Here is a 24,816-nt window from a genome sequence, read left to right as displayed (position 1 = left end):
ACATCTGAGTATCACCAAATCGTGACAAATATGCAAACCCTCTATTGCAAAGGATCTGCCGCACCAAAATTTACAGTCAGGAGCCGTTGCTTTAATTCATTTATTTTTTGTTTTTTAAAAATTAATTAATTTCCCTCATGATTTTCATGACTGTGAGACCACAGTTTTTATTTTATTTTTCCTGGGAACATTTTTAGGAAATAAATTGCATTTTTTTCAGCAAATAAAAACCAAGATGCCTTTGAAGAGAACTTGCCAACATTGATTTTATGATGCAAAAACTGAAAACAATTCAAAAAGTGGGCCCATGCATTTCAATTGTTCATGCAAGAGGCTGTAGGTGTCCTATAATTTTTTCGAACAATTGAGTCACATTCGTAGGCTTGGAATCTGATCAGCTGCTGTCTTACATTAATGTGCCTGTGGGATGTCAGGAACTCAATCCATGCTAATCTGATAACAGAGGACTAGCTCTGTCCAGAGACATTCTGTGAATTTATAATCACACTAATTCACTGGCAACATGTGTTGTTGCAGGTATTTCAAAAGTGTGTCTTAACGATAAGATGAAACTTACTGACAACACTAGTCTGAACCTGAAAAACAAATTACCTTATAGTTGCTTTGGTTAAATCTCAGATTATGAAAGACATATTGACATAATGGTATGTAAAGTACATGTATTTACAATTACTATATTTAAAATCTGGCAACAAATCCCATAGATAGCTTTAGAGTGTAACAGATGGTCACACGGTTTTTAATAACTCTCACTTTACACGATTTTTCAGTCATTTCTGACCTTATGAACCTTTCCTAGTTTGAATTTGTCACGTATGAGCTAAAACATCTAACCTCCCAAATGTGTGGGTGGACAAACACAAGTTTTGAAATCAAGACACTGTTGCAGTGAAAAATAAAGAAGTCATAATGAAACTATTACTGGTAATGCTATATTATGTAAGACGGTCTGAAGGAGACGTGCCTATCTGCACATCTACATTAGGTCATGTTATACAGACAATATATAGATTATTTGACAAGGCCCACGTTTTAAGAATGTATTATTTATAATTTTTTCACATGAATACTACAAATAGTCATTTTCTTTGCTTTGCAATGTTTGTTTTCCAGTACAAATATCTAACCATTCTTAAATCAAGAAACAGCTACATGAGAAGCAAAATTAAAAGATATTAAGATATTAAAAAAGTATTAATATTAAGTGAATTTATGCTTAAAACAAAAGGAAAAAACTGCCAGTGAGGTAAGTAAACAAAAATATTTCCCCTTTGAATTAAGTTTATTATTCTTACCCCATCGGCTGATCTTTTTTTCTTATTCTTCAGTTAAAACTCACTTAATATTGATTTTTTTTTTTAGAAAACAAATGCACTACTGAGCCCTTAATAGTGATGTAGCCTAGACAAATGTTCATTTTATTAATGTATTCTTAAATACATCAAATACACATTTAATAAAACACTATGTTTGACTAAATTATATGATCTTTTCTTTATTTTCTATGGATTTAAATATACACTACCAGTCAAAAGTTTTTGAATGGTAAGATTTTTACAAAAGTTTTTTAAAGAAGTCTTTTTGCTCACAAAGCCTGCATTAATTTGATCCAAAGTACAGCAAAAACTGTACAATTTTGAAATATTTTTACTATTTAAAATAACTATTTTCTATTTAAATACATTTTAAAATGTAATTTATTCTTGTGATTTCAGAGCCGAATTTATAGCGTCATTAGTCCAGTCTTCAGTGTCACATGATCTTTTAGAAATCATTCTAATAGTTTGAAGAGTTCAGAAAACATTCATTATTATTATTATTATTATTATTATTATGCTGAAAACATCTGAATAGATTTTTTTTCAGGTTTCTTTGATTATAGAAAGTTCAAAAACAGAATTGATCTGAAATAGAAATCTTTTGTAACAATATAAATGTCTTTATCATCACTTTTGATCAATTTAAAGCATCCTTGCTAAAATAAAAGTATTAATTTCTATAATTTCTTAATTTCTTTAATTTCCCAAAAAATGTATATTGACTCCAAGTTTTTGAATGATATAATGTATGTTACAAAAGCTTTATATTTCAGATAATTGCTGATCTTTGGATCTTTCTAATCATCAAAGAAAAAATTTACTCAACTGTTTTAAACACTGATAATAATAACAATAATAAATATTTATTAAAGAGCAAATCAGCATATTAGAATGATCTCTGAAGGATCATGTGACACAAGACTTGAGTAATGATGCTAAAAAATCAGCTTTGATCACAGGAATAAATTACATTTAAAAAAATATTCAAATAGAAAACTGTTATATTAAATAGTAAAAATATTTCAAAATTTTACAACATTTTTTGGTCAAATAAATGCAAGCTTGGTGAGCAGAAGAGACTTTTTTTTAAAAAACTTAATAAAAAATTACTGTTCAAACTGGTAGTGTATATAAGTATTTAAAAGCATTTTTAAAAAGAACATCATATTTTACAAACGTAAAAATATTATATCTAATTTATATATATTAATAGTGGGGGTGCCTAGGTTGGCTAAAAGGTTGTAGGGTCCCAAAGTTTGTATGTAAACTTTCACACACCTTTTTCGCGGCCAATCAGCGGCAAGAATCTGAGTGACGCAGGCTACTCAAATTACTAGTGTGTGTGTGTGTGAAGTGGGTGGAATAATTAATAGTGACATCATTTTGCAGCATCGCCGTACCGGATAGCGTCCAAGAAAGAGTTTGGGAAACTTCAAGAACATGAGCACGAGCCCAAAGTGACTTACAATCACTTCAGAACACATCCAACACACTTAAGAAGTTTAAGAGACCCCAAGCTGACAGAAGACGATGATCGCCTCTCATTTACTGGCATACTACTTCACTGAGCTTCACCATGACCACGTCCAGAAAGTAAGTACAGCAGCCGGCTCGTGCTATAAGCCGGCTAATCGACATCTCACATGGTATATGGACTTATTCAGGCCCGTGGAGAAGCAGAGATCGTTATCGGTCAATTACGATGTTCGTATGTTGATCTGTTATTATTGTAAGTCGTTAACATCCTTTAACAACTACACGTGTTTGTGACAGCGAGGTCGGTGTTAACGTTACATCACTTAACACAAGATAACCGCTTAATCATACTGATACTGGGCTATGGGGTCTTTTGTTAAATAAATATTCTGTTGATACCGACTTCCTATTCCGTATCCCCGACATCGTGTATTTCCTTTGCCTCATGAATTCAGTGCGTCTGCCGCAAACAGTCAGTTTCCGCATTTTTAGGAGTATGGAGTTGAGAGCTGCTCCGTTCCAATGATAACCTTGGATGATATTCGTATCTGTTTAGATTGCTGTTTTATAACATAACTCTCCGGTGTTTAAATGATCGTCTTTAAATAAGTTATGATAATGATAATAAGCATAAAAACGACATTTGTTAACTAGCTAGGCGAGTTTTTGTGGCGCTTCCTGCCACGACGTAGCTTTAACAGAATGAGTGTTGCTCCGGTAACCTGAGACTCTAGCGCCCTGCTAGTCACGTGCGTGACTCATCATCGCGCTACTTCAGTACTAACGTTACTTCCATTATAAAAAAAGCTAGTGATTTATGTGACTCCGAACACGCACGTAGTCACACTTAAAAAAAAAAGAACTTAAGCGGCGACATCTCACTTCTGCTATTTGCTTTTATGTCCCCAACACACTTTAGACCGGCAGATGACATCTCTGGAATTGGCAAGATGTTTTCTTACTTAGATATTTATATCATGCACCTGCACTCCCACACATGGTACATTTTATAGTGTGTTATGTGCTAAAACATAATTTGTGTTCATACAGTAGCAGATTACAGTTGACAGCTCTGTTTTTGACTTCTACATACACATACTGTTTTGCAGACCCAATATTTTGAAGAATGTTTCTGGCATTTAATGAAAATCAGTGCAACTTTGGACCTTATTAACATTCTTTGTGTGGATAATAAAACAATACTGAGATGGCCTCTGGAATATGGTCATTCTAATGCCGAGTTCCAGACAACCCGTGTTTTTCCGACCTTCTACCAGTGAAAGTGCACTGGAACAGCAGTCAAACCCGTGACTTCCCACTCGTGAACTCGTACCAGATCGATGTACTCCCAGTTACGAGTTCTGACGTAGCATAGCCCGTGAAACAACAAAGTCAGCCCTAATGGGTTTAGCTTAGGACAATATAACGTTGCAATCAAATTAATAATAATATAAAAATAATAATAATTCATAAATGTGACTTGCCTGGAATGCTACAAAGTCGTGAGTCATGGTTTGAAGTGGTGATTTACCAGTTAAAAAACCTGCCTGGAACGCAGCATAACTTTCTTTACGTTTTCTTGTGGCGGAGCAAGAAATAAACACGAGTGCTTAGGCATCCCGGATTACGCAATTTCCAAAACTACCCTTATTTCAGTAGCTGTTTCTATCCACGTATTTTTATGTGATATGAGTATCTCACAAAAGTGAGTACACCCTTTACATTTCAACAACAATTTTAGTATATCTTCTTAAGGGACAATACTATAGTAATGAAACTTGGATATATTTTAGAGTAGTCAATGTGCGGCTTGTATAGCAGTATAGATTTATGTCCTCTGAAAATAACTCAACATACAGCCATTATTGTCAAAATAGCAGGCAACAAAAAGCCACGTCGTCATTCATCATGTTTTTGTTTTGTCTGCTTGACAGGACCATTCAAAGTTGTGTATCATATATTAGAGCAGTTAAAATTTGGTGCTTTAAGTACAATTCTCTCATACTGACCACTGGATGTTCAACAGGCATCTCATGGCAAAGAACTCTGAGGATTTGAGAATTAGAATGGTTGCTTTCCACAAAGATGGCCAAGGCTATTAGAGGATCAGTAACACCCTGAAACCGGGTTACACTACAGTGGCCAGTGTCAGACAGGGGTTTCCAAGATGTATTCCCATTTGGAACAGGCCTTGCAAGGGTCGATCAACGAAGTTGAGCACTCATTCTGTGCATCAGGTGCAGAACCTGGCTTTAAAAAACAGATGCATGTATGCCAGCATTGCTTTAAAGTTTGCAGAAGTAGAAGGTCAGCTTATCAGTGCTCAGACCATATGACCATATAGGCGTCATCCCAGAAGGAAGCCTCATTTGAAGCTGGCTCACAAGAAAGCCTGCAAACAGTTTGCTGAAGACAACTTGTCCAAGAGCATGAATTACTGGAACCATGTCCTGTAGTCTAATGAGACTAAGATAAACTTGTTTGGCTCAGATGGTGTCCAGCATGTGTGGCGATGCCCTGGTGAGGAATACTAAAAAAATTGTGTCTTGCCTACAGTCAAGCATGGTGGTGGTAGCATTATAGTCTGGGACTGCATGAGTGCTGCTGGTACTTCGGAGCTGCAGTTCATTGAGTGAATTATTAAGCACTATTAAGCACCTGTGGGTGCATCCTCTAGCGCAGTGATTCTCAACTCCAGTCCTCGAGGCCCACTGCTCTGCACATTTTGTATGTCTCCTTCATTTAACACACCTGATTCAGATAATCAGCTCGTTAGGAGAAAGCTCCATGAACTTAACTGAGTGTGTCAGATTCAGAAACATACAAAATGTGCAGAGCAGTGGGCCCCGAGGACTGGAGTTGAGAATCACTGCTCTAGCGTAAGGTGGAGAAGCATTATGTGTCCAACAACCAGCAGCTCCGTGAGGAGTGGAAGAGGATCTCAGCAACAACCTGTGCAGCTCTGATCAATTCCATGCCCAGGATTATTAAGGCAGTGCCAGATAACAATGGTGCTAACACAAAATATTGACACTTTGGACAAGTTCACTTAGGGTGTACTAAGGTTTACTAAGATAATTTTATTATCTATTAAAAACGCAATAATATTTAAAATATCAGTAAGCTTATTATATATATATCTCATTTAGTGGGTACTTTCAATCGGAAGGTGGTTGTCCTAAACACTAACCCCTAAATTTAAACTTTTATTAAATATATTGAAATATATTGAAATATTTTTTTGCATTTTATTCCATTTTTTTTTTTTTTTTTGTTGAAGTTAAAAAAAATCTATATTTTATATTTTCTTTGTAAATCATGAAACTTTATGTGTAAAAAATGTGTCCTGCATTTTTCATGTCACTACCGAAACAGTGTTTTAGTGACTAAAGTCCATGGCTGAAACTGATTTTAACTACACCCCTGCATTTATGATCAGGAAATATTCCTGTGTCACTTTCTCTCTAAGTGTGAGTAGATAGGTCCCATCATTTTGAAAAGTCTGAAAATCTGTGTGTAATTTTAAGGAACATACCTACCTAACACCTTTTTTTTTCTCATTTTTCTCAGGATTTGATTAGAATTAGAATAGTTGTGCTAGATAACCATGTGCTTATAGACATCTTTGAGCCAAGTTCAAAAGGATCTAAAATTGTCACTACTGAAACACAATTTTAGTATAGTTATGCAAATTTTTAATATATTTTAGTATGTAAGTGGCTGTGCTTTAAAATTAAAATTTTATAATCTTAATTCAAATGAAGGATTTTGAGAAGTCTGACAGTGATCACTCACTGATCATCAGGGAGTAGGTTAACCCAGCCTGCTTTAAATCTTTAAAAAATATTACCAGTTGAAAACATTCATTAGAAATGTAGAAACGTAATTAAAAAGTAATCAAATGCAATTCATTACACTACATTAATAAAGTAATTGAAATAGTTACGCTATATTACATTTAACTTGTAATCTGTATTACATATAATTTCCCAACACCTTGATGCAGCACAAAAAACTTGTGACTTGTGTCTTAACAGATCAAGTGACTGGATAATTGGACTAACTGATGTTATTGCAATGCACACTTTCTCAAATGTTGTTTTAATAATGTTGAAATGCCTGAGCTAAAGTCTGTCATCAAAATGATTTGGTATAATTACCTCCCAGAACTGTCTCACACAAACACAATAACAAATTCTGTCATGTTATCTTACATTCCCAAACATCAGGCATCTGACTGCAAACGTAAGATAACTTGACGGCATTATGATATTGCGTTTCATCTTAGCGTTGTAAAGCACAAGTCATTTATTAAGTAGGAAAAAGAGCCATAGCTTCCAACTTGCAGTTGGATTTAAAATTTTTATTATTGATACTTTGCACCAATTTCCCAGGAAGTGAAGATTTTGATCTTTTAAATGCATGGGATGGAAACGGTGCATATTATGAAATGTTTTATGTGATGTTGATGTTTCAATTTTCTGTACAAGTTAAATTCACAAATTGAATGGAAAAAGTCATGTAATTTCAGCTAAAATAAATAAGAAAGTGTATAATGAAATGAAACGCACTTATTTTTAAGTGTGTCTCGAGTGTCTTTTTGAGCCCAAGGTCTGACCTTTAAACAATTTTTATAATTTTTTTGTAGGTTTTATAAGTTAATGGCTTATATAAGCAAATATGCGCTTTGAGCTCTGCTGATTTGTGTTGCAGCATCTTGTCTGTCTGTATATAAAGGCAGTAAAATTTCCTGCGGGATTCAGATTCCTCTTCGAACATTCATTGCACACACTCTGACCTTCATCATGTCCTGACATTATTACACACTTATCTTGAGTTCAAGAGTGGAGAAATGTCTTGTGCAAATGAAAAGTGTTTCCTTACTCCTAAGGGTCCTCTTTTCTTTTTCATTGTTATTGTGCTAATGCTTTGTGAGCCCTAATCACATGCTGTTTGGCCTTGAAATATGATAGTGGTGTTGAAATTGGTGTGTAATTGGAATCAGCACTGAATAGAATTGACCATAGGGCAGAAAAACAATTTAAGTAATTACATTTTCAACATTATTGTACATAATTGAACAATGTTCTTATGCTACAGTATAGGGTGAATTAACACTGGATATTATGTTGAACTCTCGACTTCTCGACTTTTTCTGACAAAAACGGATATTTTCGGATATTTGATGTCTATCTCAGAATTTATGTATTTGCACTGGAAAGGCTTTGACCAAACTGTCATGCTAGTTAAAATAACGCAGTGAAAATAATTTAAAATTATTATTATTACATTTTATTAAATTTAAATGATCAGGGCATGAGTTTCAAAGTCATACGTTTACATACACCTTGCAGAATCTGCAAAATGTTAATTACTTTACCAAAAAAAAAAGAGGGATCATGCAAAATGCATGCAAATTGTTTAGTACTGACCTAAAGAAGTTATTTCAGATTAAAGATGTTTACATAGAGCCCACAAGAGAAAATAATAGTTGAATTTATTTAAATGACCCCGTTCAAAAATGTACCTTTGCTTGATTCTTAATACTGTGTTGTTACCTGAATGATCCACAGCCGTTTTTTTGTTTAGTAATAGTTGTTTATTAAGTCATTTGTTTGTCCTGAACAGTTAAACTGTCTGCTGTTCTTTAGAAAAATCCTTCATGTCCAACAAATTCATGTCCAACAAATTTTTTAGCATTTTTGTGTATTTTAACCCTTTCCAACAATGACCGTATGGTTTTGAGATCCATCTTTTCACACTGAGGACAACTGAGGGACTCACATGCAACTATTACAGAAGGTTCAAACGCTCACTGATGCTTCAGAAGGAAAAACGATGCATTAAGACCCGGGGTGTAAACTTTTGAACAGAATGAAGAATGATGTATACATTTTTCTTATTTTGCCAATATATCATATTTTTTCATTTAGTACTGCCCTTTAGAAGCTACAGAAGATACTTGCATGTTTCCCAGAAGATAAAATAACTTACATTTACCCTGATCTTCAAATTCAACATCTTCATTCTGTTCAAAAGTTTACACCCCTGGCTCTTAATGCATTGTGTTTCCTTCTGGAGCATCAGTGAGTTTGAATAGTTGCATATGAGTCCCTCAGTTGCCTTCAGTGTGAAAAGATGGATTTCAAAATCATACAGTCATTGCTGGAAAGGGTTCAAATACACAAAAATGCTAAAAATTTTTGGTAAAATAATTAACATTTTGCAGATTCTGCACGGTGTATGTAAACTTTTGACTTAAACTGTATCCACATAACATTTATATCTAATGTGATGCCATTTTTGATCCTAAAGGTTAAAGCAAATGTTATTGAAATATCTCTGTCTTAACGCGATAATTATATACTCGTTTATCATAGCACTGTGTACTATTACATACAGTATGCAACTGACGTCTAGGCCTTGCTGTTCGGTCATTGAGTCTGATATTTATTGAGCCATTTGAGCACAGAGAAAAGGACCTTGAATTCAAGGTGACCAGGCTGGATTCACACCGGCTTTACTCTGTGCGTGTATGTGTGTGTGTGTGTGTGTATATATATGTTAATGTATTTAAAGTATATTTCCTTTTGCTGAAGTGATAAAGATGTACATCTAGTGTTAATCAAAGTATCTTGGTATATTAAAGATTTTTTGTTTGCATTGAATCATAATAGTGCATAAATTCTACTTATTATATATCACTTCTCACATAAATCATGTAATTGTGTTTTATCTTCAATATTTTTGATGTTTTACTCTTTGGGATTGTTTTTGAGGTGAGCTTTTAACCCAGTTAAATCCTGTGCATTAGGGAACATAGGTTGATTTGTTTACCGTGTGATCTTGGCACCCTGTTTCTTATGTTGCCTAGTTGTGTGGCGCTTTCATCCCCCTGTGGTGTCAAATGTCATATTCTAGAAACAGGCTTTCAAGTTTCACATCTCGCTGTAGGTTCTTAGTATTTACCAAGACAAACCATTTGTCCTGCTGAGATGGAAAAGCGTGGCTGTAAATGCTGTCTGTGTACTTTTTGTAGGTCCCTAGTAGCTGTATGAATTGTGCCTCAATGTATGTGCTATTAAATAGAGAATCGAACCATTATTGAGCTAAAATTGCGGACGGAACTTGTTCAGCTGTCAATCATTAGACATACTGCCACCGACCTTGGAGAGAGAACTGCATTTTCTGTACAGTCTGGAAGAATGTTGGCTAAAAAGGCTCTTTTTTCATCTAGTATAACAGCAATCGGGAGCTTCTCTAATGAAGTCACCATCTGACCTTTGAGTGAAACCTAGTATGGGACATTCCAGCTTCCCTTTTCTTGTGTAAGATTCTTTTGCTGGTATCATGACTGAAAGAATAAGCTAATGGTTTCAGGTTACTACTGGCCTTCAAAGAAAAGCAGGTCTTTGTGATTGGCAGAGCAAATTGACAGTGTGATTACTTTTGAACAAAAAGTAACTTTCTGTGCCAACCTTGTTATTTTATGCAAATGTATTTTGGTTTTATCCTTTGTTCTTCTGCTACAAAATTGTAGTCTGTTTTTCACCCTCCCAGAGACTTTGTTTTTGACAGAGAAGTTTTTCTGAAGATCCACAATAACAGTTTACTGGCATATATATATATATATATATGTATATATATATGTATGTATGTAGTGTTTTTGAGTTATAGAAGTTTTATGTCATAACTATTCAACCCCTATTCAGCATTGCTGTTTTTAAGTCACTTAAATAATTAATAAAATTGCCTTAAAACACAATTAAGCCTTTAGAAACTCTATTTAAAAAAAACTGAATTAGCTTGTGCTGTTACACATACATTTTTAGCCCATGAATGTGCTGAAGTTTAACAGCAAATATGGCAAAGTCAACAAAGCTCTCACAAAACTATATCGTTGAAATCGTTTTATAATATTAGAAGGTCTAAGGCTACATGAAGATTTCCAAGACATTAAAAGTTCCTAGAGACACAGTTGGCAGCCTTATTCCTTAGTTTAAAATATGTTGTACCAGAAAACCTTTGAGAGTGTTGAACAAAAAAAACACAATATCATAAAATGTTTGATCAGAGCAACTGAGAAAATCCTCCATTGTACAGCCATAGACTTGCAAGATGAGCCGACGAAAGGAGGAAAAACATTTCAACGCAGTGTATAAGCAGAACATTGGACAAGTATGGCCTTCAAGTTGAGGCCTCTTGCCAAATGCCACTCTTGACCAAGAAGAACAAAAAGGCCAGTTTAAACATGCTAAAATTCATTTGGATAGACCTGTGGATCCATGGAAGAATGTTTTATGGAGTGATGTGACCAAACTGGAACTTTTTGGACCTATGGATCAGCAGTATGTCTGGTGCAAAAAAAAGGCACAGCTTATAAGCAGAAGAACACCATCTCCATTGTCAAACATGGAGGTGGATCAGTCCTGTTATATATAGGGTTGTTTTACTGTTGCAGGAAGTGAAATTTATGACTGAATGAAGGACATCATGGATTCTTTGAAGTATCAGGTCATTTTGGCAAAACTTGTGATGCCTTTGGTACAAAGACTGAAACTAATGATCAGTGGTCCCAAAGTTGGATAAACATCCAAATTTACTTAAAATTGGTTCGGGGTCATTCTTAGGATTGAGTGGTCTGTTTAGTCTTCATATTTAAATTTGTTGAAAAAATTTGGTAGAATTTAAAGAAAGCAGTGGCAATATAAAAACCACAGATTATCAGTGATCCTAAAGCTTTTTCAAATAAGGATTGGGCCAAGATTGCAGTAGAGAAGTGAAAGCAGCTTCTAAGCATTTACAGACAGCGTTTATTGGAGGTTATAAAGAATAACAGATTCTGCAACAAATTTGACTTTTGGTGGTTATATAATTATTTTGTTTTTTCATTCTTCTTCAACTTACGTTCTCAAAATCATTCAAATGTGTATTAATAGACTTTCTCCAATAGTTTACTAATGCCTCTGTTGAATTGTTTTCATTACATTTTCTTCTCTGCAGCAAAATGTCTTATAGGTCAAGGTCGTTGAATAATTTTGATTGCAACTGTATAGTGTATAAATGTTAGATATCAATGTTTAACAAATATGTTCAACTTGTAGCTAGTTAGCACTGTTATGATCCCACTAGATTGCATGTTTAATTCAGAGTGTGAAAGGTCAAGTTAAACACATTGTTGCTCTGGTTGTATATTGTACGTTTTTGACTGAACCAGATAAATGGTCCATAGCAGTAAACAATTTAATTAATTAAATTGATTAATTATTTATTTATTGTATAATATAAGTTAGTGAATTAAGCAGTGAAGTCAAGAACAGATGGAAAAACTGGAAAATGAGCTTCACATGTTCACCTTTTCAATTTTTTTCCAGGTGGATAAGTACCTGTATCACATGCGACTGTCAGATGAGAACCTGATGGATGTCTCCAAGCGGTTCAGGAGGGAGATGGATAAAGGACTGGGCAGAGACACCAACCCAACCGCAGCCGTCAAGATGCTCCCCACCTTTGTCCGCTCCACACCCGATGGCACAGGTGATGCGAAATAAGATTTTGACACGTGCTATTTTGATAATTCTTTCATAATCTGTGTAAGACATTCAAGCTTTCCTTTTACAGTCCCAAAAGGTATCTGGACACTTAAGCCATACTTAGAAATGTAGGCTGAATTCAGGTAAAATAGGCCACTTTTAGCCCAATTTTCAAAAAGTGGCCCAATTGAGCTGAATTCATTGAATTTCAGAGCGTTTGAAATGAAAAAAAAATCTCAAACGGCACCTGCAAACAAATAATGCTAGAGCTTTTCTCAGAACTAACTTCACTTTTCCCTTGACGTCCAACCAACTGTTCTCAAGGTAATTTGTATTGAATGCATGAAGTGAGTTCTCAAGTTGTCACAGGTGTACACTACCATTCAATCCTGGGTTTGAATGAGGTTTTTTCAACGTTTTTGGAAGAAGTCTCTTGTACTCACCATGGCTATTTTAAAAACACATTAATAACAGTAATATTGTGCAATATATTTCCATTCAGGCGTAATAGTCAAGGAAGTTTGCTGCCGTAATACGGACGCAGCAGGCGGAGTAATATCACGCAGCGCCTGAAATTAGTTCCCAGCTAGGTTAGCATTTGCACATGTGCTGCGTGATATTACTGCGCCTGCTTCGGCCATGTTACGGCAGTAAACTTCCTTGACTATTACGCCGGAATGGAAATGTAGTTCTTAAAGGTCCACTGAAGTGCCTTGAAACACGCAGCGTTCTTCTATGTGGTGACGTTCTTTTAACTGAAACAAAAACATATCGCTAAGCCCCGCCCACTTATTTTGAACAGCCAATAGCGTTCCATTAATATCTGCTCAGGCCAGAGCCGTTGAGCTCGGTAAAGCCGCATTTGTAAGCTTATGACAGCCACAGACTAATAAATTACCCCACAGATTCAATATGAAACTCTTGCTAAAACGAAATAGTGATAATAATCATGCTGAGGCTGTGTAGTTTAATACATGCCGAGTCCGACCGCGCATATGAGCGCATATGATCTCCTCCGCGTCTCTGTGTAGGGGGCGGGACACTACGGACTCTAGAGCGCATTTGATTGGACAGAACGTTTGATCAGAAACTGAAGTGCGCGGTGATATCATCAAAATCCTTGATTCATATTGGCGGAAGTGACGAGACTGTAAGTTTTGAATGCCCATTTCTTGTAAAAGCGAATTTTGTCATTGCTTTGAAGCACACTAGCTTATAGATAATCTTAAGGCTAATATATTCATACTAAAAGCCAAAAAACTTTAATTTTGATTTCAGGGGGACTTTAATCTTATCGGCCTAAAAAAAATCGTAGCTTTACATTTTCCGCCGGTATTAGTACACAATATAACTACAGAAGAGTCAAGTTTTAAATAGGAAAAATATCGAAACTCGTTGGTCATTTTTAAACGCGATGCTATTGGTCTAATAGGATTCAATGATCTGTGCTAAGCTATGCTAAAAGTGATATCGCCAGAACAGGAGAACGGCTGAATGGATTTCAAAACGGTAAACGGGGGAGTTGGAGAATGAGCCTATTTCCAAAAAAAGTGGAGTGTTCCTTTAAGGATCATGTGACACTGAATACTGAGTAATGGTGCTGAAAATTCAGCTTTGATCACAGGAATAAATTAGATTTTATTGTATAAAATCTAAATAAAATAGAAAAACATTATTTTACATTGTAATAATATTTCACAATAAAAAAAAAATTGTATTTTTAATCAAATACATGCATGCTTGATGTGCATAAGAAACACAGTGTGTGTTTTGTAAGAGTTGCTTAAATATCCAATTACTTAAGGCCTTTTTATGTGAACAAGATTTATTTAAAATACTTATTAATGAAAAAATCAATAAGTGAACAGAGAATGTGTGTAATATTGTGAATGGCAAAGCATTGATATCCTGTGGGAATCTGGTTCCATGCAGGTCAGCTCATATGTGGAGGTATACTGTTGTCAGCATCCTATGAAACGCATATTGTTCTGTCCTAGAAGTGCTCCTGTTCCTGTTTGTTGTGAGATGAAGAAATTATTGATCCAGCTCTCCAGGTGTGGTATTTTCACCGGTCACTGTTGATGTGTTTGAGAGTGTGTGTGTTTGTCACTGTGAATGACACCAACCCGATGCTGTCACCGGCATCTGAGGGTGTTTTACTGTGCACGAGGGATGAGACAATGTCTCAAGCGGAGTGTGAAAAGAATAACTGTAATCGGGTTCCTGGAAAGAATGTCTGCACACAGAAATCTAGTCATGGGGGTGTGAGCCACAAAACGCTGCTAGGAAGTGTTGCCAAGGGAACGATACTGATCTGTAAGTCCAAGGTGGATACGTGTTCAAATGGATGTTTGCCTTCACCGCTTAGTCAGGGACTTTATATTCATGTTGCGATACAGTGGTTGTGAAGTTCCTGTTTGCTCAACTTTTCCTGAGTTACTTTTCTTGTGACTGTAGATCGAAGCAATTTCCTCCTCTCAAAACATTTTGTTTACAATGTTTTGGTTTTTATTGTGTCATATTAAAGTGAGATCTCAGGGTTGTGCGCATGAAGCCTGTTGTTATTCTGACATTGTACAGTATAACAGGACAGAAGGTCTCATCTGTGCTAAAAGACATCTGCTGTTGCCTCGTTCAACAAACACTTTCTGAAAGACCTTTGAAATTGTCAGAATCGTGTGTTAGGCATAGAAAAGCACGCAAGGGCTAGTTCTAGAGGTCATACCGTGAGAAGCAAAATGTCCCTTGATCTTTTGGTATTCACTGTGAGGTTACAGAAATCTGAACTTCCTCCCTAGTCTGAAAAGACTTTTTATTGAAATTTAGTTACAAATACTCATCTTGAAACATTTGTACATGAACTCAGAGATCAGATGTGAACAGTGTTCAGAACCTTAGTAGTCACAGGGATGTAATTGCATTTTAGTTCCATGTTAGACATTGTAACATTTGGATAATAAAGTCATAAAGTGTTGAGAAACAAGTCATAACACAATGCAATGAAAATGAATATTTCGTTCAGGTGATAAGCTCATGATCCGGTGTTTTCCGTGCCTCAGAATGGCTCTGTTCACAGTAAATGCAGTGAACTTGTTTATTGCATGCTGTCACGGGTGTGTGTTGAATGAGCGCACAAAGACGAAATCCAATAATAATTCCTTTTTAATGGTAGTCACAACAGGTAAATCCAAGACGGGTAGAGGTCGCGCGCACGCACACACACACACACACACACACACACACACACACACACACACACACAGCAACCTTGTAGCCGGACCCTGAACCAAGAACAGGAACTCAAACAAACTTATTAAGGACACAAATTGATTACAGACAGGTGATGTTAATAAATGATAACAGGAAAACCAAATAAGGGCATACAAGGATTAAACTAAAACTGACAAAATGACAGGGGTGTGAGATTACAACCCCCCTCCCGGAAGGCGCGCCCCCGCGCCATAGAATGATGGAAGACTTGAAGGAAGGAGACATAGAGGAGGATAATGGCTGGACAAGGTTGAAGGAGGTTTCGGCGGAGGGCGGACTCCCAGAAGGAGGACACTAAACAGAGTCCAGGGTGGTGATGATGGAGGAAGGAGCCAAGGAGGAAACAAAACAGTCCAGGGTGGTGACAACAGGAGGAGGAGCCAGGTGAGACCCAGGCCGCAGCCATGATGGTGTTCTACGGTGGAGCCAACGGAGGGAGGAGCCATGGTGGAGGAAGGGCTGACGACTCCAGGGGGCCAACCAACCAACGGAGACGGAGCAGGTGGCAGTGGAGCCCGAGGCGGAGATCCGAAGGTCTTGGGTGACACAGAGGATCCGGAGGGCCAAGGTGGAGCTCTAGTGAGAGAGGCGGAGATCCGGAGGTCCGCGGCGGAGCCGGAGCGACAGAGGACTGAGGTGGAGCCGGAGGGAGGGAGGGAGGAGCTCAACGGAGCCGGTGCGACAGAGCAACGAGGCGCAGCCGGATGAGTGGAGTCCTAGGGTGATGGCGGGACGATGACTGACCAAGGCAGAGCCAGAGGGACCCCAGTGGAGCCCGGTGGAGCTGGTGGGCCGATGGAGCTGAGAGCTGGGGTGGAGCCATGAGGGTTGGAGGGCCAAGGCGGAGTCCGGGACTCTGAGGCTGAAGGCAAAGACGAGGGATCCTCCAGCCATGATGCCGATGGAGACTGGCAGACCAGATGGTGGGCTGAGGGTAAGCAGAAGGGCTGTCAGGAGATGGGGGGTGGCATGGCTGATGTAGCATGGATGAATGGAGGAAGCAGTAGAGGGAGCGAGGGTGGGTGGGAAATCCAGGTAGGCAGGTAGTTCATGACAGGTAGATGGTTTATCGAAATCTATTAAGTCCCCAGAGTCCTGCTCAAGCTCACCTTCAGTGGTGGTGCAATGGGCGGGGCTTTCCATAGCCCCCTCTCACTCCACGTTAATTCCCACTGTCGTGGGCGCTGTAGCCGACTCTCGCACCTGGTCGGATGTGACGGGCTCTTCCTTCGGGGTGCTCCTCGGCTCTGTAGCTCCACTAGGCGATGGCTCGTTGGTCGCGCTGGGCTCTGGCTCTCCGTCCACGGTGGGCTCGGGCTGACGCTTCGCACTGCGGGATGATGGAAGGCTGGGCACTGAGTCTGGAGTGGGGTGTCGTCCTTCACGGTCTGCGAAGATCTGCTCAACACCAGCACCCACTCGATATAGGCGGCGAGGCTCTCCTGAGGATCATCCTCGGACAGCTGCGCTTTAGTGGCGTTGTTCAGTCCAGCTCGATAAAAAGTACAGAGGCAGCTGTCCGGGTAGTGTGTCATAGGAGCAAGGAACACAAAGTCTTTGGTGTGGTCCTCAAGAGAGCGATTCCCCTACTCCAGGAGGAGAATGAGGACAGATGGGTCGTTAATGGTGAGGGGAGATGACAAAAAAAAAACACACTGATTGGAAACAAATAACAATACACGGAGAAACCCGCCACTAAACTTTTCTTGTATAGATCCGGCTGTCTGTCGCGGGTGTGTTGAATAAGCGCACAATGGTAATTTCCCTGCTGAAGTGTAAATCAAATAATATACCTTTAAAATATTAATTTTCATTTTCATTTTTACAGTGCAATTGTTTTACAACTTAATAGGAATGACAATAATATAAAATTGTTATTTCCATTATTGTGTTCCAATTCGTATATTCACCAGTGTGAATGTAATTTGTACTGAGACGGTATACCACAAATAAAGAGTCTTAAAATCCTGAACAGGCTTTGTTTCTGCTTTAAGTTTTCTTACTTAAGATCATGGGCTGGAGCTCTTAATTTTGAATTCTTATAGTGCATTAAATGGGAAAAGAACATTTTTTACATTTTAAAGTTAAATTCTTCCAAGTATTTATTTATTTATTTATTTATTTGTTTTAAATATCGCAATAAATATTGTATCATGGACTTTATATCAAAATATTATCGTATCATGAGATTTTGATATCATTACATCCCTAATTAATGCTATATTAATGTTTTTTTGTAGAAACGGGTGACTTCCTTGCCCTGGACCTGGGAGGAACAAATTTTCGGGTTCTGCTTGTCAAGGTGTCCAGTAATGGAAAGCAAAAGGTGGAGATGGAAAACCAGATCTACGCCATTCCAGAGAACATCATGAGGGGCAGTGGGGCAGAGGTGAGTGTGTATGCGCAAGCCTTTTTCTCTTTCTTTAGCTTATCTTCTGTTTTTGTGTCCTTCTTGCTGTGGATCTCATTTAAACATGCCATGTGTAACGGAGGCCAGCCAGTAGGTGCTGTGTAGTAAACCTCACTCCCCGATCTCAAGAGACGCACTAGCGACTGACGCTAGGGGTTGCAGCCTTTTAGCCTCCTTGTTAGTGCGTCTGCCTCCCATGCCGGAGACCCGGGTTCGAGACCCGCTCGGAGCGGGTGCGGTGGGACCCGGGTGTGAGGGGTTGCACATGCGCATATTTATGTTTAGCTGTCTGCGAAAGTTCTCATGCAGCAGAAATCTTGATTCATTAATAGGTGTATCATATTTAAAGATATAGTTCACTCAAAAATAAAAATGTTGTCATTTATTCATCCCCATGTTGTTCTAAACCTGTATGACTGACTTTTTCCTGTTGAACATGCTAAGAAAACATTTTTCTAAGTATCATCTGAGGGTAAGTAAACAACGAAGAGTAAATAATGACAGGATTTTCATTTTTGGGTGAACTATCCCTTTAATTTAAGCTTGCTTTATTCCAATGTAACACAAATTATGTGTATCATATACATGCTCAGGCTGGTATAGGCTAAGTCTAATTTAGAGTAAGTAATCAGAATTAATTAACTCTAGAACAAGGTAAGAAAACTTTTTTTCACACATAATTGTGGCTAAATGAGACCCACTGTGTCTCTGAACATTTAACTAATTAACCATAATGCACAAGGCACACAATCTCTTTTTACCTATGGGTCTGTTGATTTTTTTTTCAATTGTGCATTATAAATAACTTCGTCTTGTAGCCTGAATTCATCAATGCATTTGATTATTTAATAGTAGAAACACATACAATGAGTGCATTCTTCATTGTAAATTGCAAAATTGACTGTATGAACTTTCTCCAGTTTTAATCCGAGAGTAAAGATGTAGAAATTGAATTTACTAAAGGGTTTAACATTTCTTTCATATTTCATTTTCATTGTAGTAGGTAAGATATTGAATGCCTTAACTCTCACATGCAGTGCAGAACACCATCTGTCTGCATGAAATTACCAGCTTAGACAAAGGCCAAATAAATTAACATGTTGTGCGTCACGTTTCCATTTTAATGCACATTATTTTTTTTCTGCACTTGTTCACTGTATGAAACGGCTTTAACACTTGAGCACATTCCATATGGTTAAATCCTTGATGTACAAAACAGACATGTTTGTTTTGTATCATGTTCAAATCTGTTTCATTTCTATCATCAGGCATACAGTTACACAAAGAATATCTAATATCTTATGAATTGCCATAAATCTAAATAATAACTAAATAAACAGCTGAATGAATGCATAAAAGTGTCTTAGGTGGCTGGGAACTGAACCCATACTTCAGTGTTAGCCTGGCAATAAACATGTCCTTTAGCCTCTGCATTGAAACTGTCTGGACTTCAATCATTGCAATTCGGCCTGAAGAGTCCTTTATAAGTGTGCATGACCGGGAGGTGGAGGGTACAGTGGGAACCCAGCTGGCAGAAGATGATGAGTTGCACCTGGTTCCTCGCAGCCCATGGCATTATGGCTTGAAAATTTCAACGTGTAATGCTTGACATGAGAAGACTGCACTACATATTGATTGTCAGTCCCCTTTGGATTTTCACATGGACGCTTTTCACTTTCAAGGGCTTCTCTGATGCTTGTTTCCACTTTAGTTTAACCTGAAGAGCTGTTCATTTAAAACCCCCCAATCATACCTGATGTAATATGTGCTTATGATTCTGTAGCCTCTGAAATATTTCATACTTGTGAGATGAAAATAACACCTTAGGGCTAACTTGCACTTGAAATTTTTGGTTCTTTTGATCTACCTAATTAGAACATTTTGGGCTGTATTTATATTTTTTGGCATGGGGCACTTTTGAATGTAATGAATCCCTAATCTAAGCTGAGCAATCTATTTAAATCGGACTCAAAATTAATCATGTCATTCTTTCCGTTTTCTTTTCCAGCTCTTCGATCACATAGCTGAATGCTTGGCCAATTTCCTTGAAAAATTGGGCATCAAGGAGAAGAAGCTGCCTCTTGGCTTTACCTTTTCATTTCCTTGCCAGCAGACCAAACTAGATGAGGTGAGATGAGAAGGATTAAAGGAAAACACTAAAATTAGCAGCTCTTCTGTGCGAATGTCATGTTTCCATGGTTGCCCTTATTTCTGTACAGAGTTTTCTGGTGTCTTGGACCAAAGGTTTTAAGGCGAGTGGAGTGGAGGGGAGAGATGTTGTGGGCCTGTTGAGAAAAGCCATTAAGAAACGAGGGGTGAGTGTCATGAGTCAGTATGTCATGCTTTCACATTCTCAAGCTAATGGTTTAATAGTCTTTCTAGTACGGTCCTAAAGGTGCGTGAAATGTCTAAGGCAAAAGCTTCTGAGTTTCCTTTTTGAAGGAAGTTTTATCAACTGAATTGATTGATCCAAATAATCAGTGGTAGCATTTCTACTACTGTTCAAAAGTTTGGTGTCAGTAAGATTTTCTTTTCTGAACAAAATGAATATCCAGCAAGGATGCATTATATTGATCAAAATGGACAGATTTTTTGTAACAGAAGTCTTAACTGATTCAAATAAATGTAATATTGAAAAAATGTGTTTCCACAAAGATATTAAGCAACACTACTTTTTCAATATTGGTGATAATTTTTTTTGAGCAGCAAATCTGCATATTAGAACGATTTCTGAAGGATCGTGTGATGCTGAAGACTGGAGAAATTCTGAAAATTCAGCTTTCCCATTACAGGAATAGATTACAGTTTTTATATATATTGAATACATTTCAATTGAACGGTTGTTATTTTTGTATAGTATTTAACAATATTATTGTTTTTACTGCGAAAAAAAAAAAGATTTTTCAAATAAATGCATCCTTGGTTGGCATAAGAGATGTTTACAAAAAGAAAAAGGAAAAAAAATGTATATCCACTATAACTGAATATTTATATATGCGTATTTAAAGTAAATGTGGAACTGTCATATATCGAAGGATTAAAGGATTAGTTCACTTCCAGAAAAAAAAATCCTGATTATTTACTCACCCCCATGTCATCCAAGATGCTCATATCTTTCTTTTTTTAGTCGCAAAGAAATGAAGGTTTTTGAGGAAAACATTCCAGGATTTTTCTCCATATAGTGAACTTCAATAGGAGCCAACGGGTTGTAGGTCCAAATTGCAGTTTCAATGCAGCTTCAAAGGGCTCTGCATGATTCCAGCTGAAAAATAATTAGCAAATTTTCAAAAAAAAAAAATAATAATAATAATATACACTTTTTAACCACAAATTCTCATCTTGCACTAGCTTAATGATGTGCATTGCTTAATCAAATTGGATAGATCATACACAATTAGTTCTTCATCTGTGTACTTCGGTTCAAAAAGGTAGGGTAGGGCAAAAATCTAATTTTCTCCTCCAACTTCAAAATCATCCATCATTGTTGTTTAACCTTTTTTGTAAAGGGCATTTGACTTTCTTTGCATGTTCGCTTTGTAAACACTAGGTAATGCACAAAGTGGAGCTAGTTCACTTCCACAACAAAAATTTACAGATACTGTATTCACCTCCTTCATCCAAGATGTTCATGTCTTTCTTTCTTCAGTTGTAAAGAATTTTTATATATATATATATATATATATTATAAGGAAAACATTTCAGGATTTCTCTCCATGAAATTGGAAATCTATGGTGCCCCTAAGTTTGAACTTCCAAAATGCAGTTTAAACACAGCTTCAAAGGACTCTAAACGGGATCATTTAGAGCCCTTTGAAGCTGCATTTAAACTGCGTTTTGGAAGTTCAAACTTTGGGGCACCGTAGATATCCATTATGTGGAGAGAAATCCTGAAATGTTTTCCTCAAAAAGTATAATTTCTTTATGACTATAAGAAAGACATGAACATCTTGGTTGCCAAGGGGGTGAGTACATTATCTGTAAATTTTTGTTCTGGAAGTGAACTAATCCTTTAAGACAAGCATTTGTGGTTAAAAAGTATATACATTTTAAATTTTTTTTAGAAAGTGAACGATCGTTTCATTAGATAAGACATTCCTCATAAGATATTCCTCAACTGGGATTGTGTACAGCCCTTTGAAGCTGCATTGAAACTGCAACTTGGCCCTTTAACCTATTGGCTCCCATTGAAATCCAGTATATAGAGAAAAATCCTTGAATGTTTTCCTCAAAAACCTTCATTTCTTTTCGACTGAAGAAAGAAAGACATTAACATCTTGGACGACATGGGGATGAGTAAATTATTATTATTCTGGAAGTGAACTAATTCTTTAACAAGGAGAACCACGACTTGAGGTTGTACGTTACAGTGGAGAACATTGTCCATTAGCATTTCCATCTATCTCAGTGGCACCTGACAGATGCAGGAAGCCAATGATTTGAATTCTGCCCATTGGCACTTATGTCTGCATAAATATGGTTTGAACCAACATATATAAATGCCTTGTAATTAATTATGCATCAGCTGCAGAAAATCCTTTTATAATGAAACTGATATGTTGATGGTACCAGAGGAACATGCAAAGTACAAAGTGCTGGTCAATAGAGAAACAATTAAATAGAAATCATTTTATGGATTAAAATAAGGGGTTTGGCATCATCCTTTAAACCTATTAAAATCACTGTTACATTGCTTTGTTTGACTGTTTGTGTTTCAGCTTTGTTCAAAAGAACAAACAAATGCCACCATTTTATTTATTTATTTTTTTTCTGCAGGACTTTGACATTGACATTGTGGCTGTGATCAATGACACCGTTGGCACCATGATGACCTGCGGCTATGACGACCATCACTGTGAGATCGGTCTCATTGTCGGTGAGTCACTGTCTTACATTTGCACTCATATGCCAGCTGAGATCAGTGGGAAATATCAGCCAGGGTGTCAGTGAAATTGTGAAGTGCTTGGTGTGAATGAAAGGTGCTTTATTCAAACACAGACCTTTTGTTCTGTTGTTTGTTTTGGTTATTGGTTGTGGGAATATTAGAGCATAAATTTCAGGTGTTTTATAGCCTGTTGAGGCCTATTATTATGGCCAAGCACAATGATTTTTGTGGCGTATTCGCAATGTTAATTCTCACACACCATTAAAGGAGCTAATTGTTTTGATTCATGTTCCCCAATAGTGTGTCAAATATGTGTAATTATAGAGGCTAGAGCAGATGTCTCCGAGTCTTTCACACAACTTTATATGCACAGCCTCAGTTATTTCAGTCTCTAATTTGTACATAATTTTAACACCCTCTCACATTAGAAGACAAATACAGAGAGCTAAATTTATAGTTGTAAGTCGAAATACAGCCAAATTTCTTTTAAAACTTTTTGAAAGAAATTAATTATCTTTAGTTTCAAATAAATCGTTTTTTTAAATGTTCTGTTCATTAAAAAATTCACAAAAAATAAAAAAAATATTCACACCCCTTCATTTTTTTCATGTTTTATGTTGCTGCCTTATGTTTTAAATTACTTTTTCCCCCACATTAATCTAAACTCTATGCACCATTATGACAAATCCAAAACAGAATCGTCACAACTTCACACATTTATTAAAATAAAAAAACTGAAATAAGTACATTGCATAAGTATTCATACCCTTAACTCAGTACCTAGCTGAAAAAACCCTCTAAGCCTCAAGTCTTTTTGGTATGATGCGACAAGTTTTGCACATCTGCATTTGTCTATAAGCCACTCTTGCTCTGTGCTTAGGGTCATTGTCCTGTTGGAAGGTGAACCTTCTGCCCAGCCTGAGGTTCTGAATGCTCTGGACTGGTTTTTCTTTAAAATTGAAATATTATGGTGAATTGAACCTTTCTTCTCTTCTGGTGAGTCCCTCAGTCCCTGCCACTGAAAAACAGACCCACAACATGAGGCTGCTACTAGCACACTTTTAGGATGGTACTCTTCAGGTGATCAGTACCTTACCTGGTTTCCTTTAAACATGATGCTTTGAAAATTGAGGTTCATTAGACTAGAGAATCTAGTTTCTCGCAGTCTGAGGGCCCTTTAGGCGCTGTTTTGCAAATTCCAAGTGTGTTTTCATGTGTCTTCACTGAGTAGAGGATTGAGTTTGGCCATAAAGCCCAGATCAGTGGAGTGTTGCAGTGAGGTTTGTCCATCTGTAAGTTTCTCTCATCTCCATATATGATCATGGAGCTCAACTAGAGTGACCATCAGGTTATTGGTCAGCACTCTAACCAAAGTCCTTTTCCATCAATTGCTCAGTTTGGCCAGGAGGACAGCTCTAGGAAGAGTACTGGTTGTTTCAAACTTTTCCATTAAGGGTAACATAGACTACATGCTACTGTAAACCTTCAATGCAGCAGAATTTTTTCTGAACTCTTCCCCAGATTTGTGGCTTGACCCAATCCTGTCTTTGAGCTCTACAGGCAGTTTTTGACATCAGGGCTTGGTTTTTGCTCTAATATGCATTTTCAGCTGTTAGACCTTTTATTAAGATGTGTGTGTGCCTTTCCAAATCATAGCCATTCCGTTGAATTTGCCACAGGTTAACTCCACTCGAAGTGTAGTAACATCTACAAGCAAAAGGAATACTTTTAAGCTAAATTTCAACTGTCCCGGATAAGGGTATGAATACTTATGCAATGTACTTTCAGTTTTTAATAAATTTACAAAGTTGTGACGATTCTGTTTGCTTTGCCATTATGGTGTATGGAGTGTAGATTGATGTAGAAAAAAATTAATAATTTAAAGCAGTTTAACATAAGGCTGTA

General features: G+C 37.2%; 1 protein-coding gene across 1 annotated transcript in view; it reads left to right on the top strand.

The window, feature by feature from the left end:
* Positions 1-2,709: 2,709 nt before the first annotated feature.
* Positions 2,710-24,816, top strand: part of hk2 (hexokinase 2) — a 62,814-nt gene continuing 40,707 nt past the window's right edge. The window contains exons 1-6 of the mRNA XM_073840642.1: positions 2,710-2,933; positions 12,191-12,353; positions 17,860-18,008; positions 20,038-20,157; positions 20,249-20,344; positions 22,803-22,902. Of these exons, the coding sequence (XP_073696743.1) occupies positions 2,871-2,933; positions 12,191-12,353; positions 17,860-18,008; positions 20,038-20,157; positions 20,249-20,344; positions 22,803-22,902 (691 nt within the window). The 5' untranslated portion in view covers positions 2,710-2,870. The remainder of the gene's footprint in view (positions 2,934-12,190; positions 12,354-17,859; positions 18,009-20,037; positions 20,158-20,248; positions 20,345-22,802; positions 22,903-24,816) is intronic.

Source organism: Garra rufa, chromosome 5 (assembly GCF_049309525.1).
Source record: "Garra rufa chromosome 5, GarRuf1.0, whole genome shotgun sequence".
NCBI classification, from domain to species: domain Eukaryota; kingdom Metazoa; phylum Chordata; class Actinopteri; order Cypriniformes; family Cyprinidae; genus Garra; species Garra rufa.
This window is presented reverse-complemented; position numbering and strand designations above follow the sequence as displayed.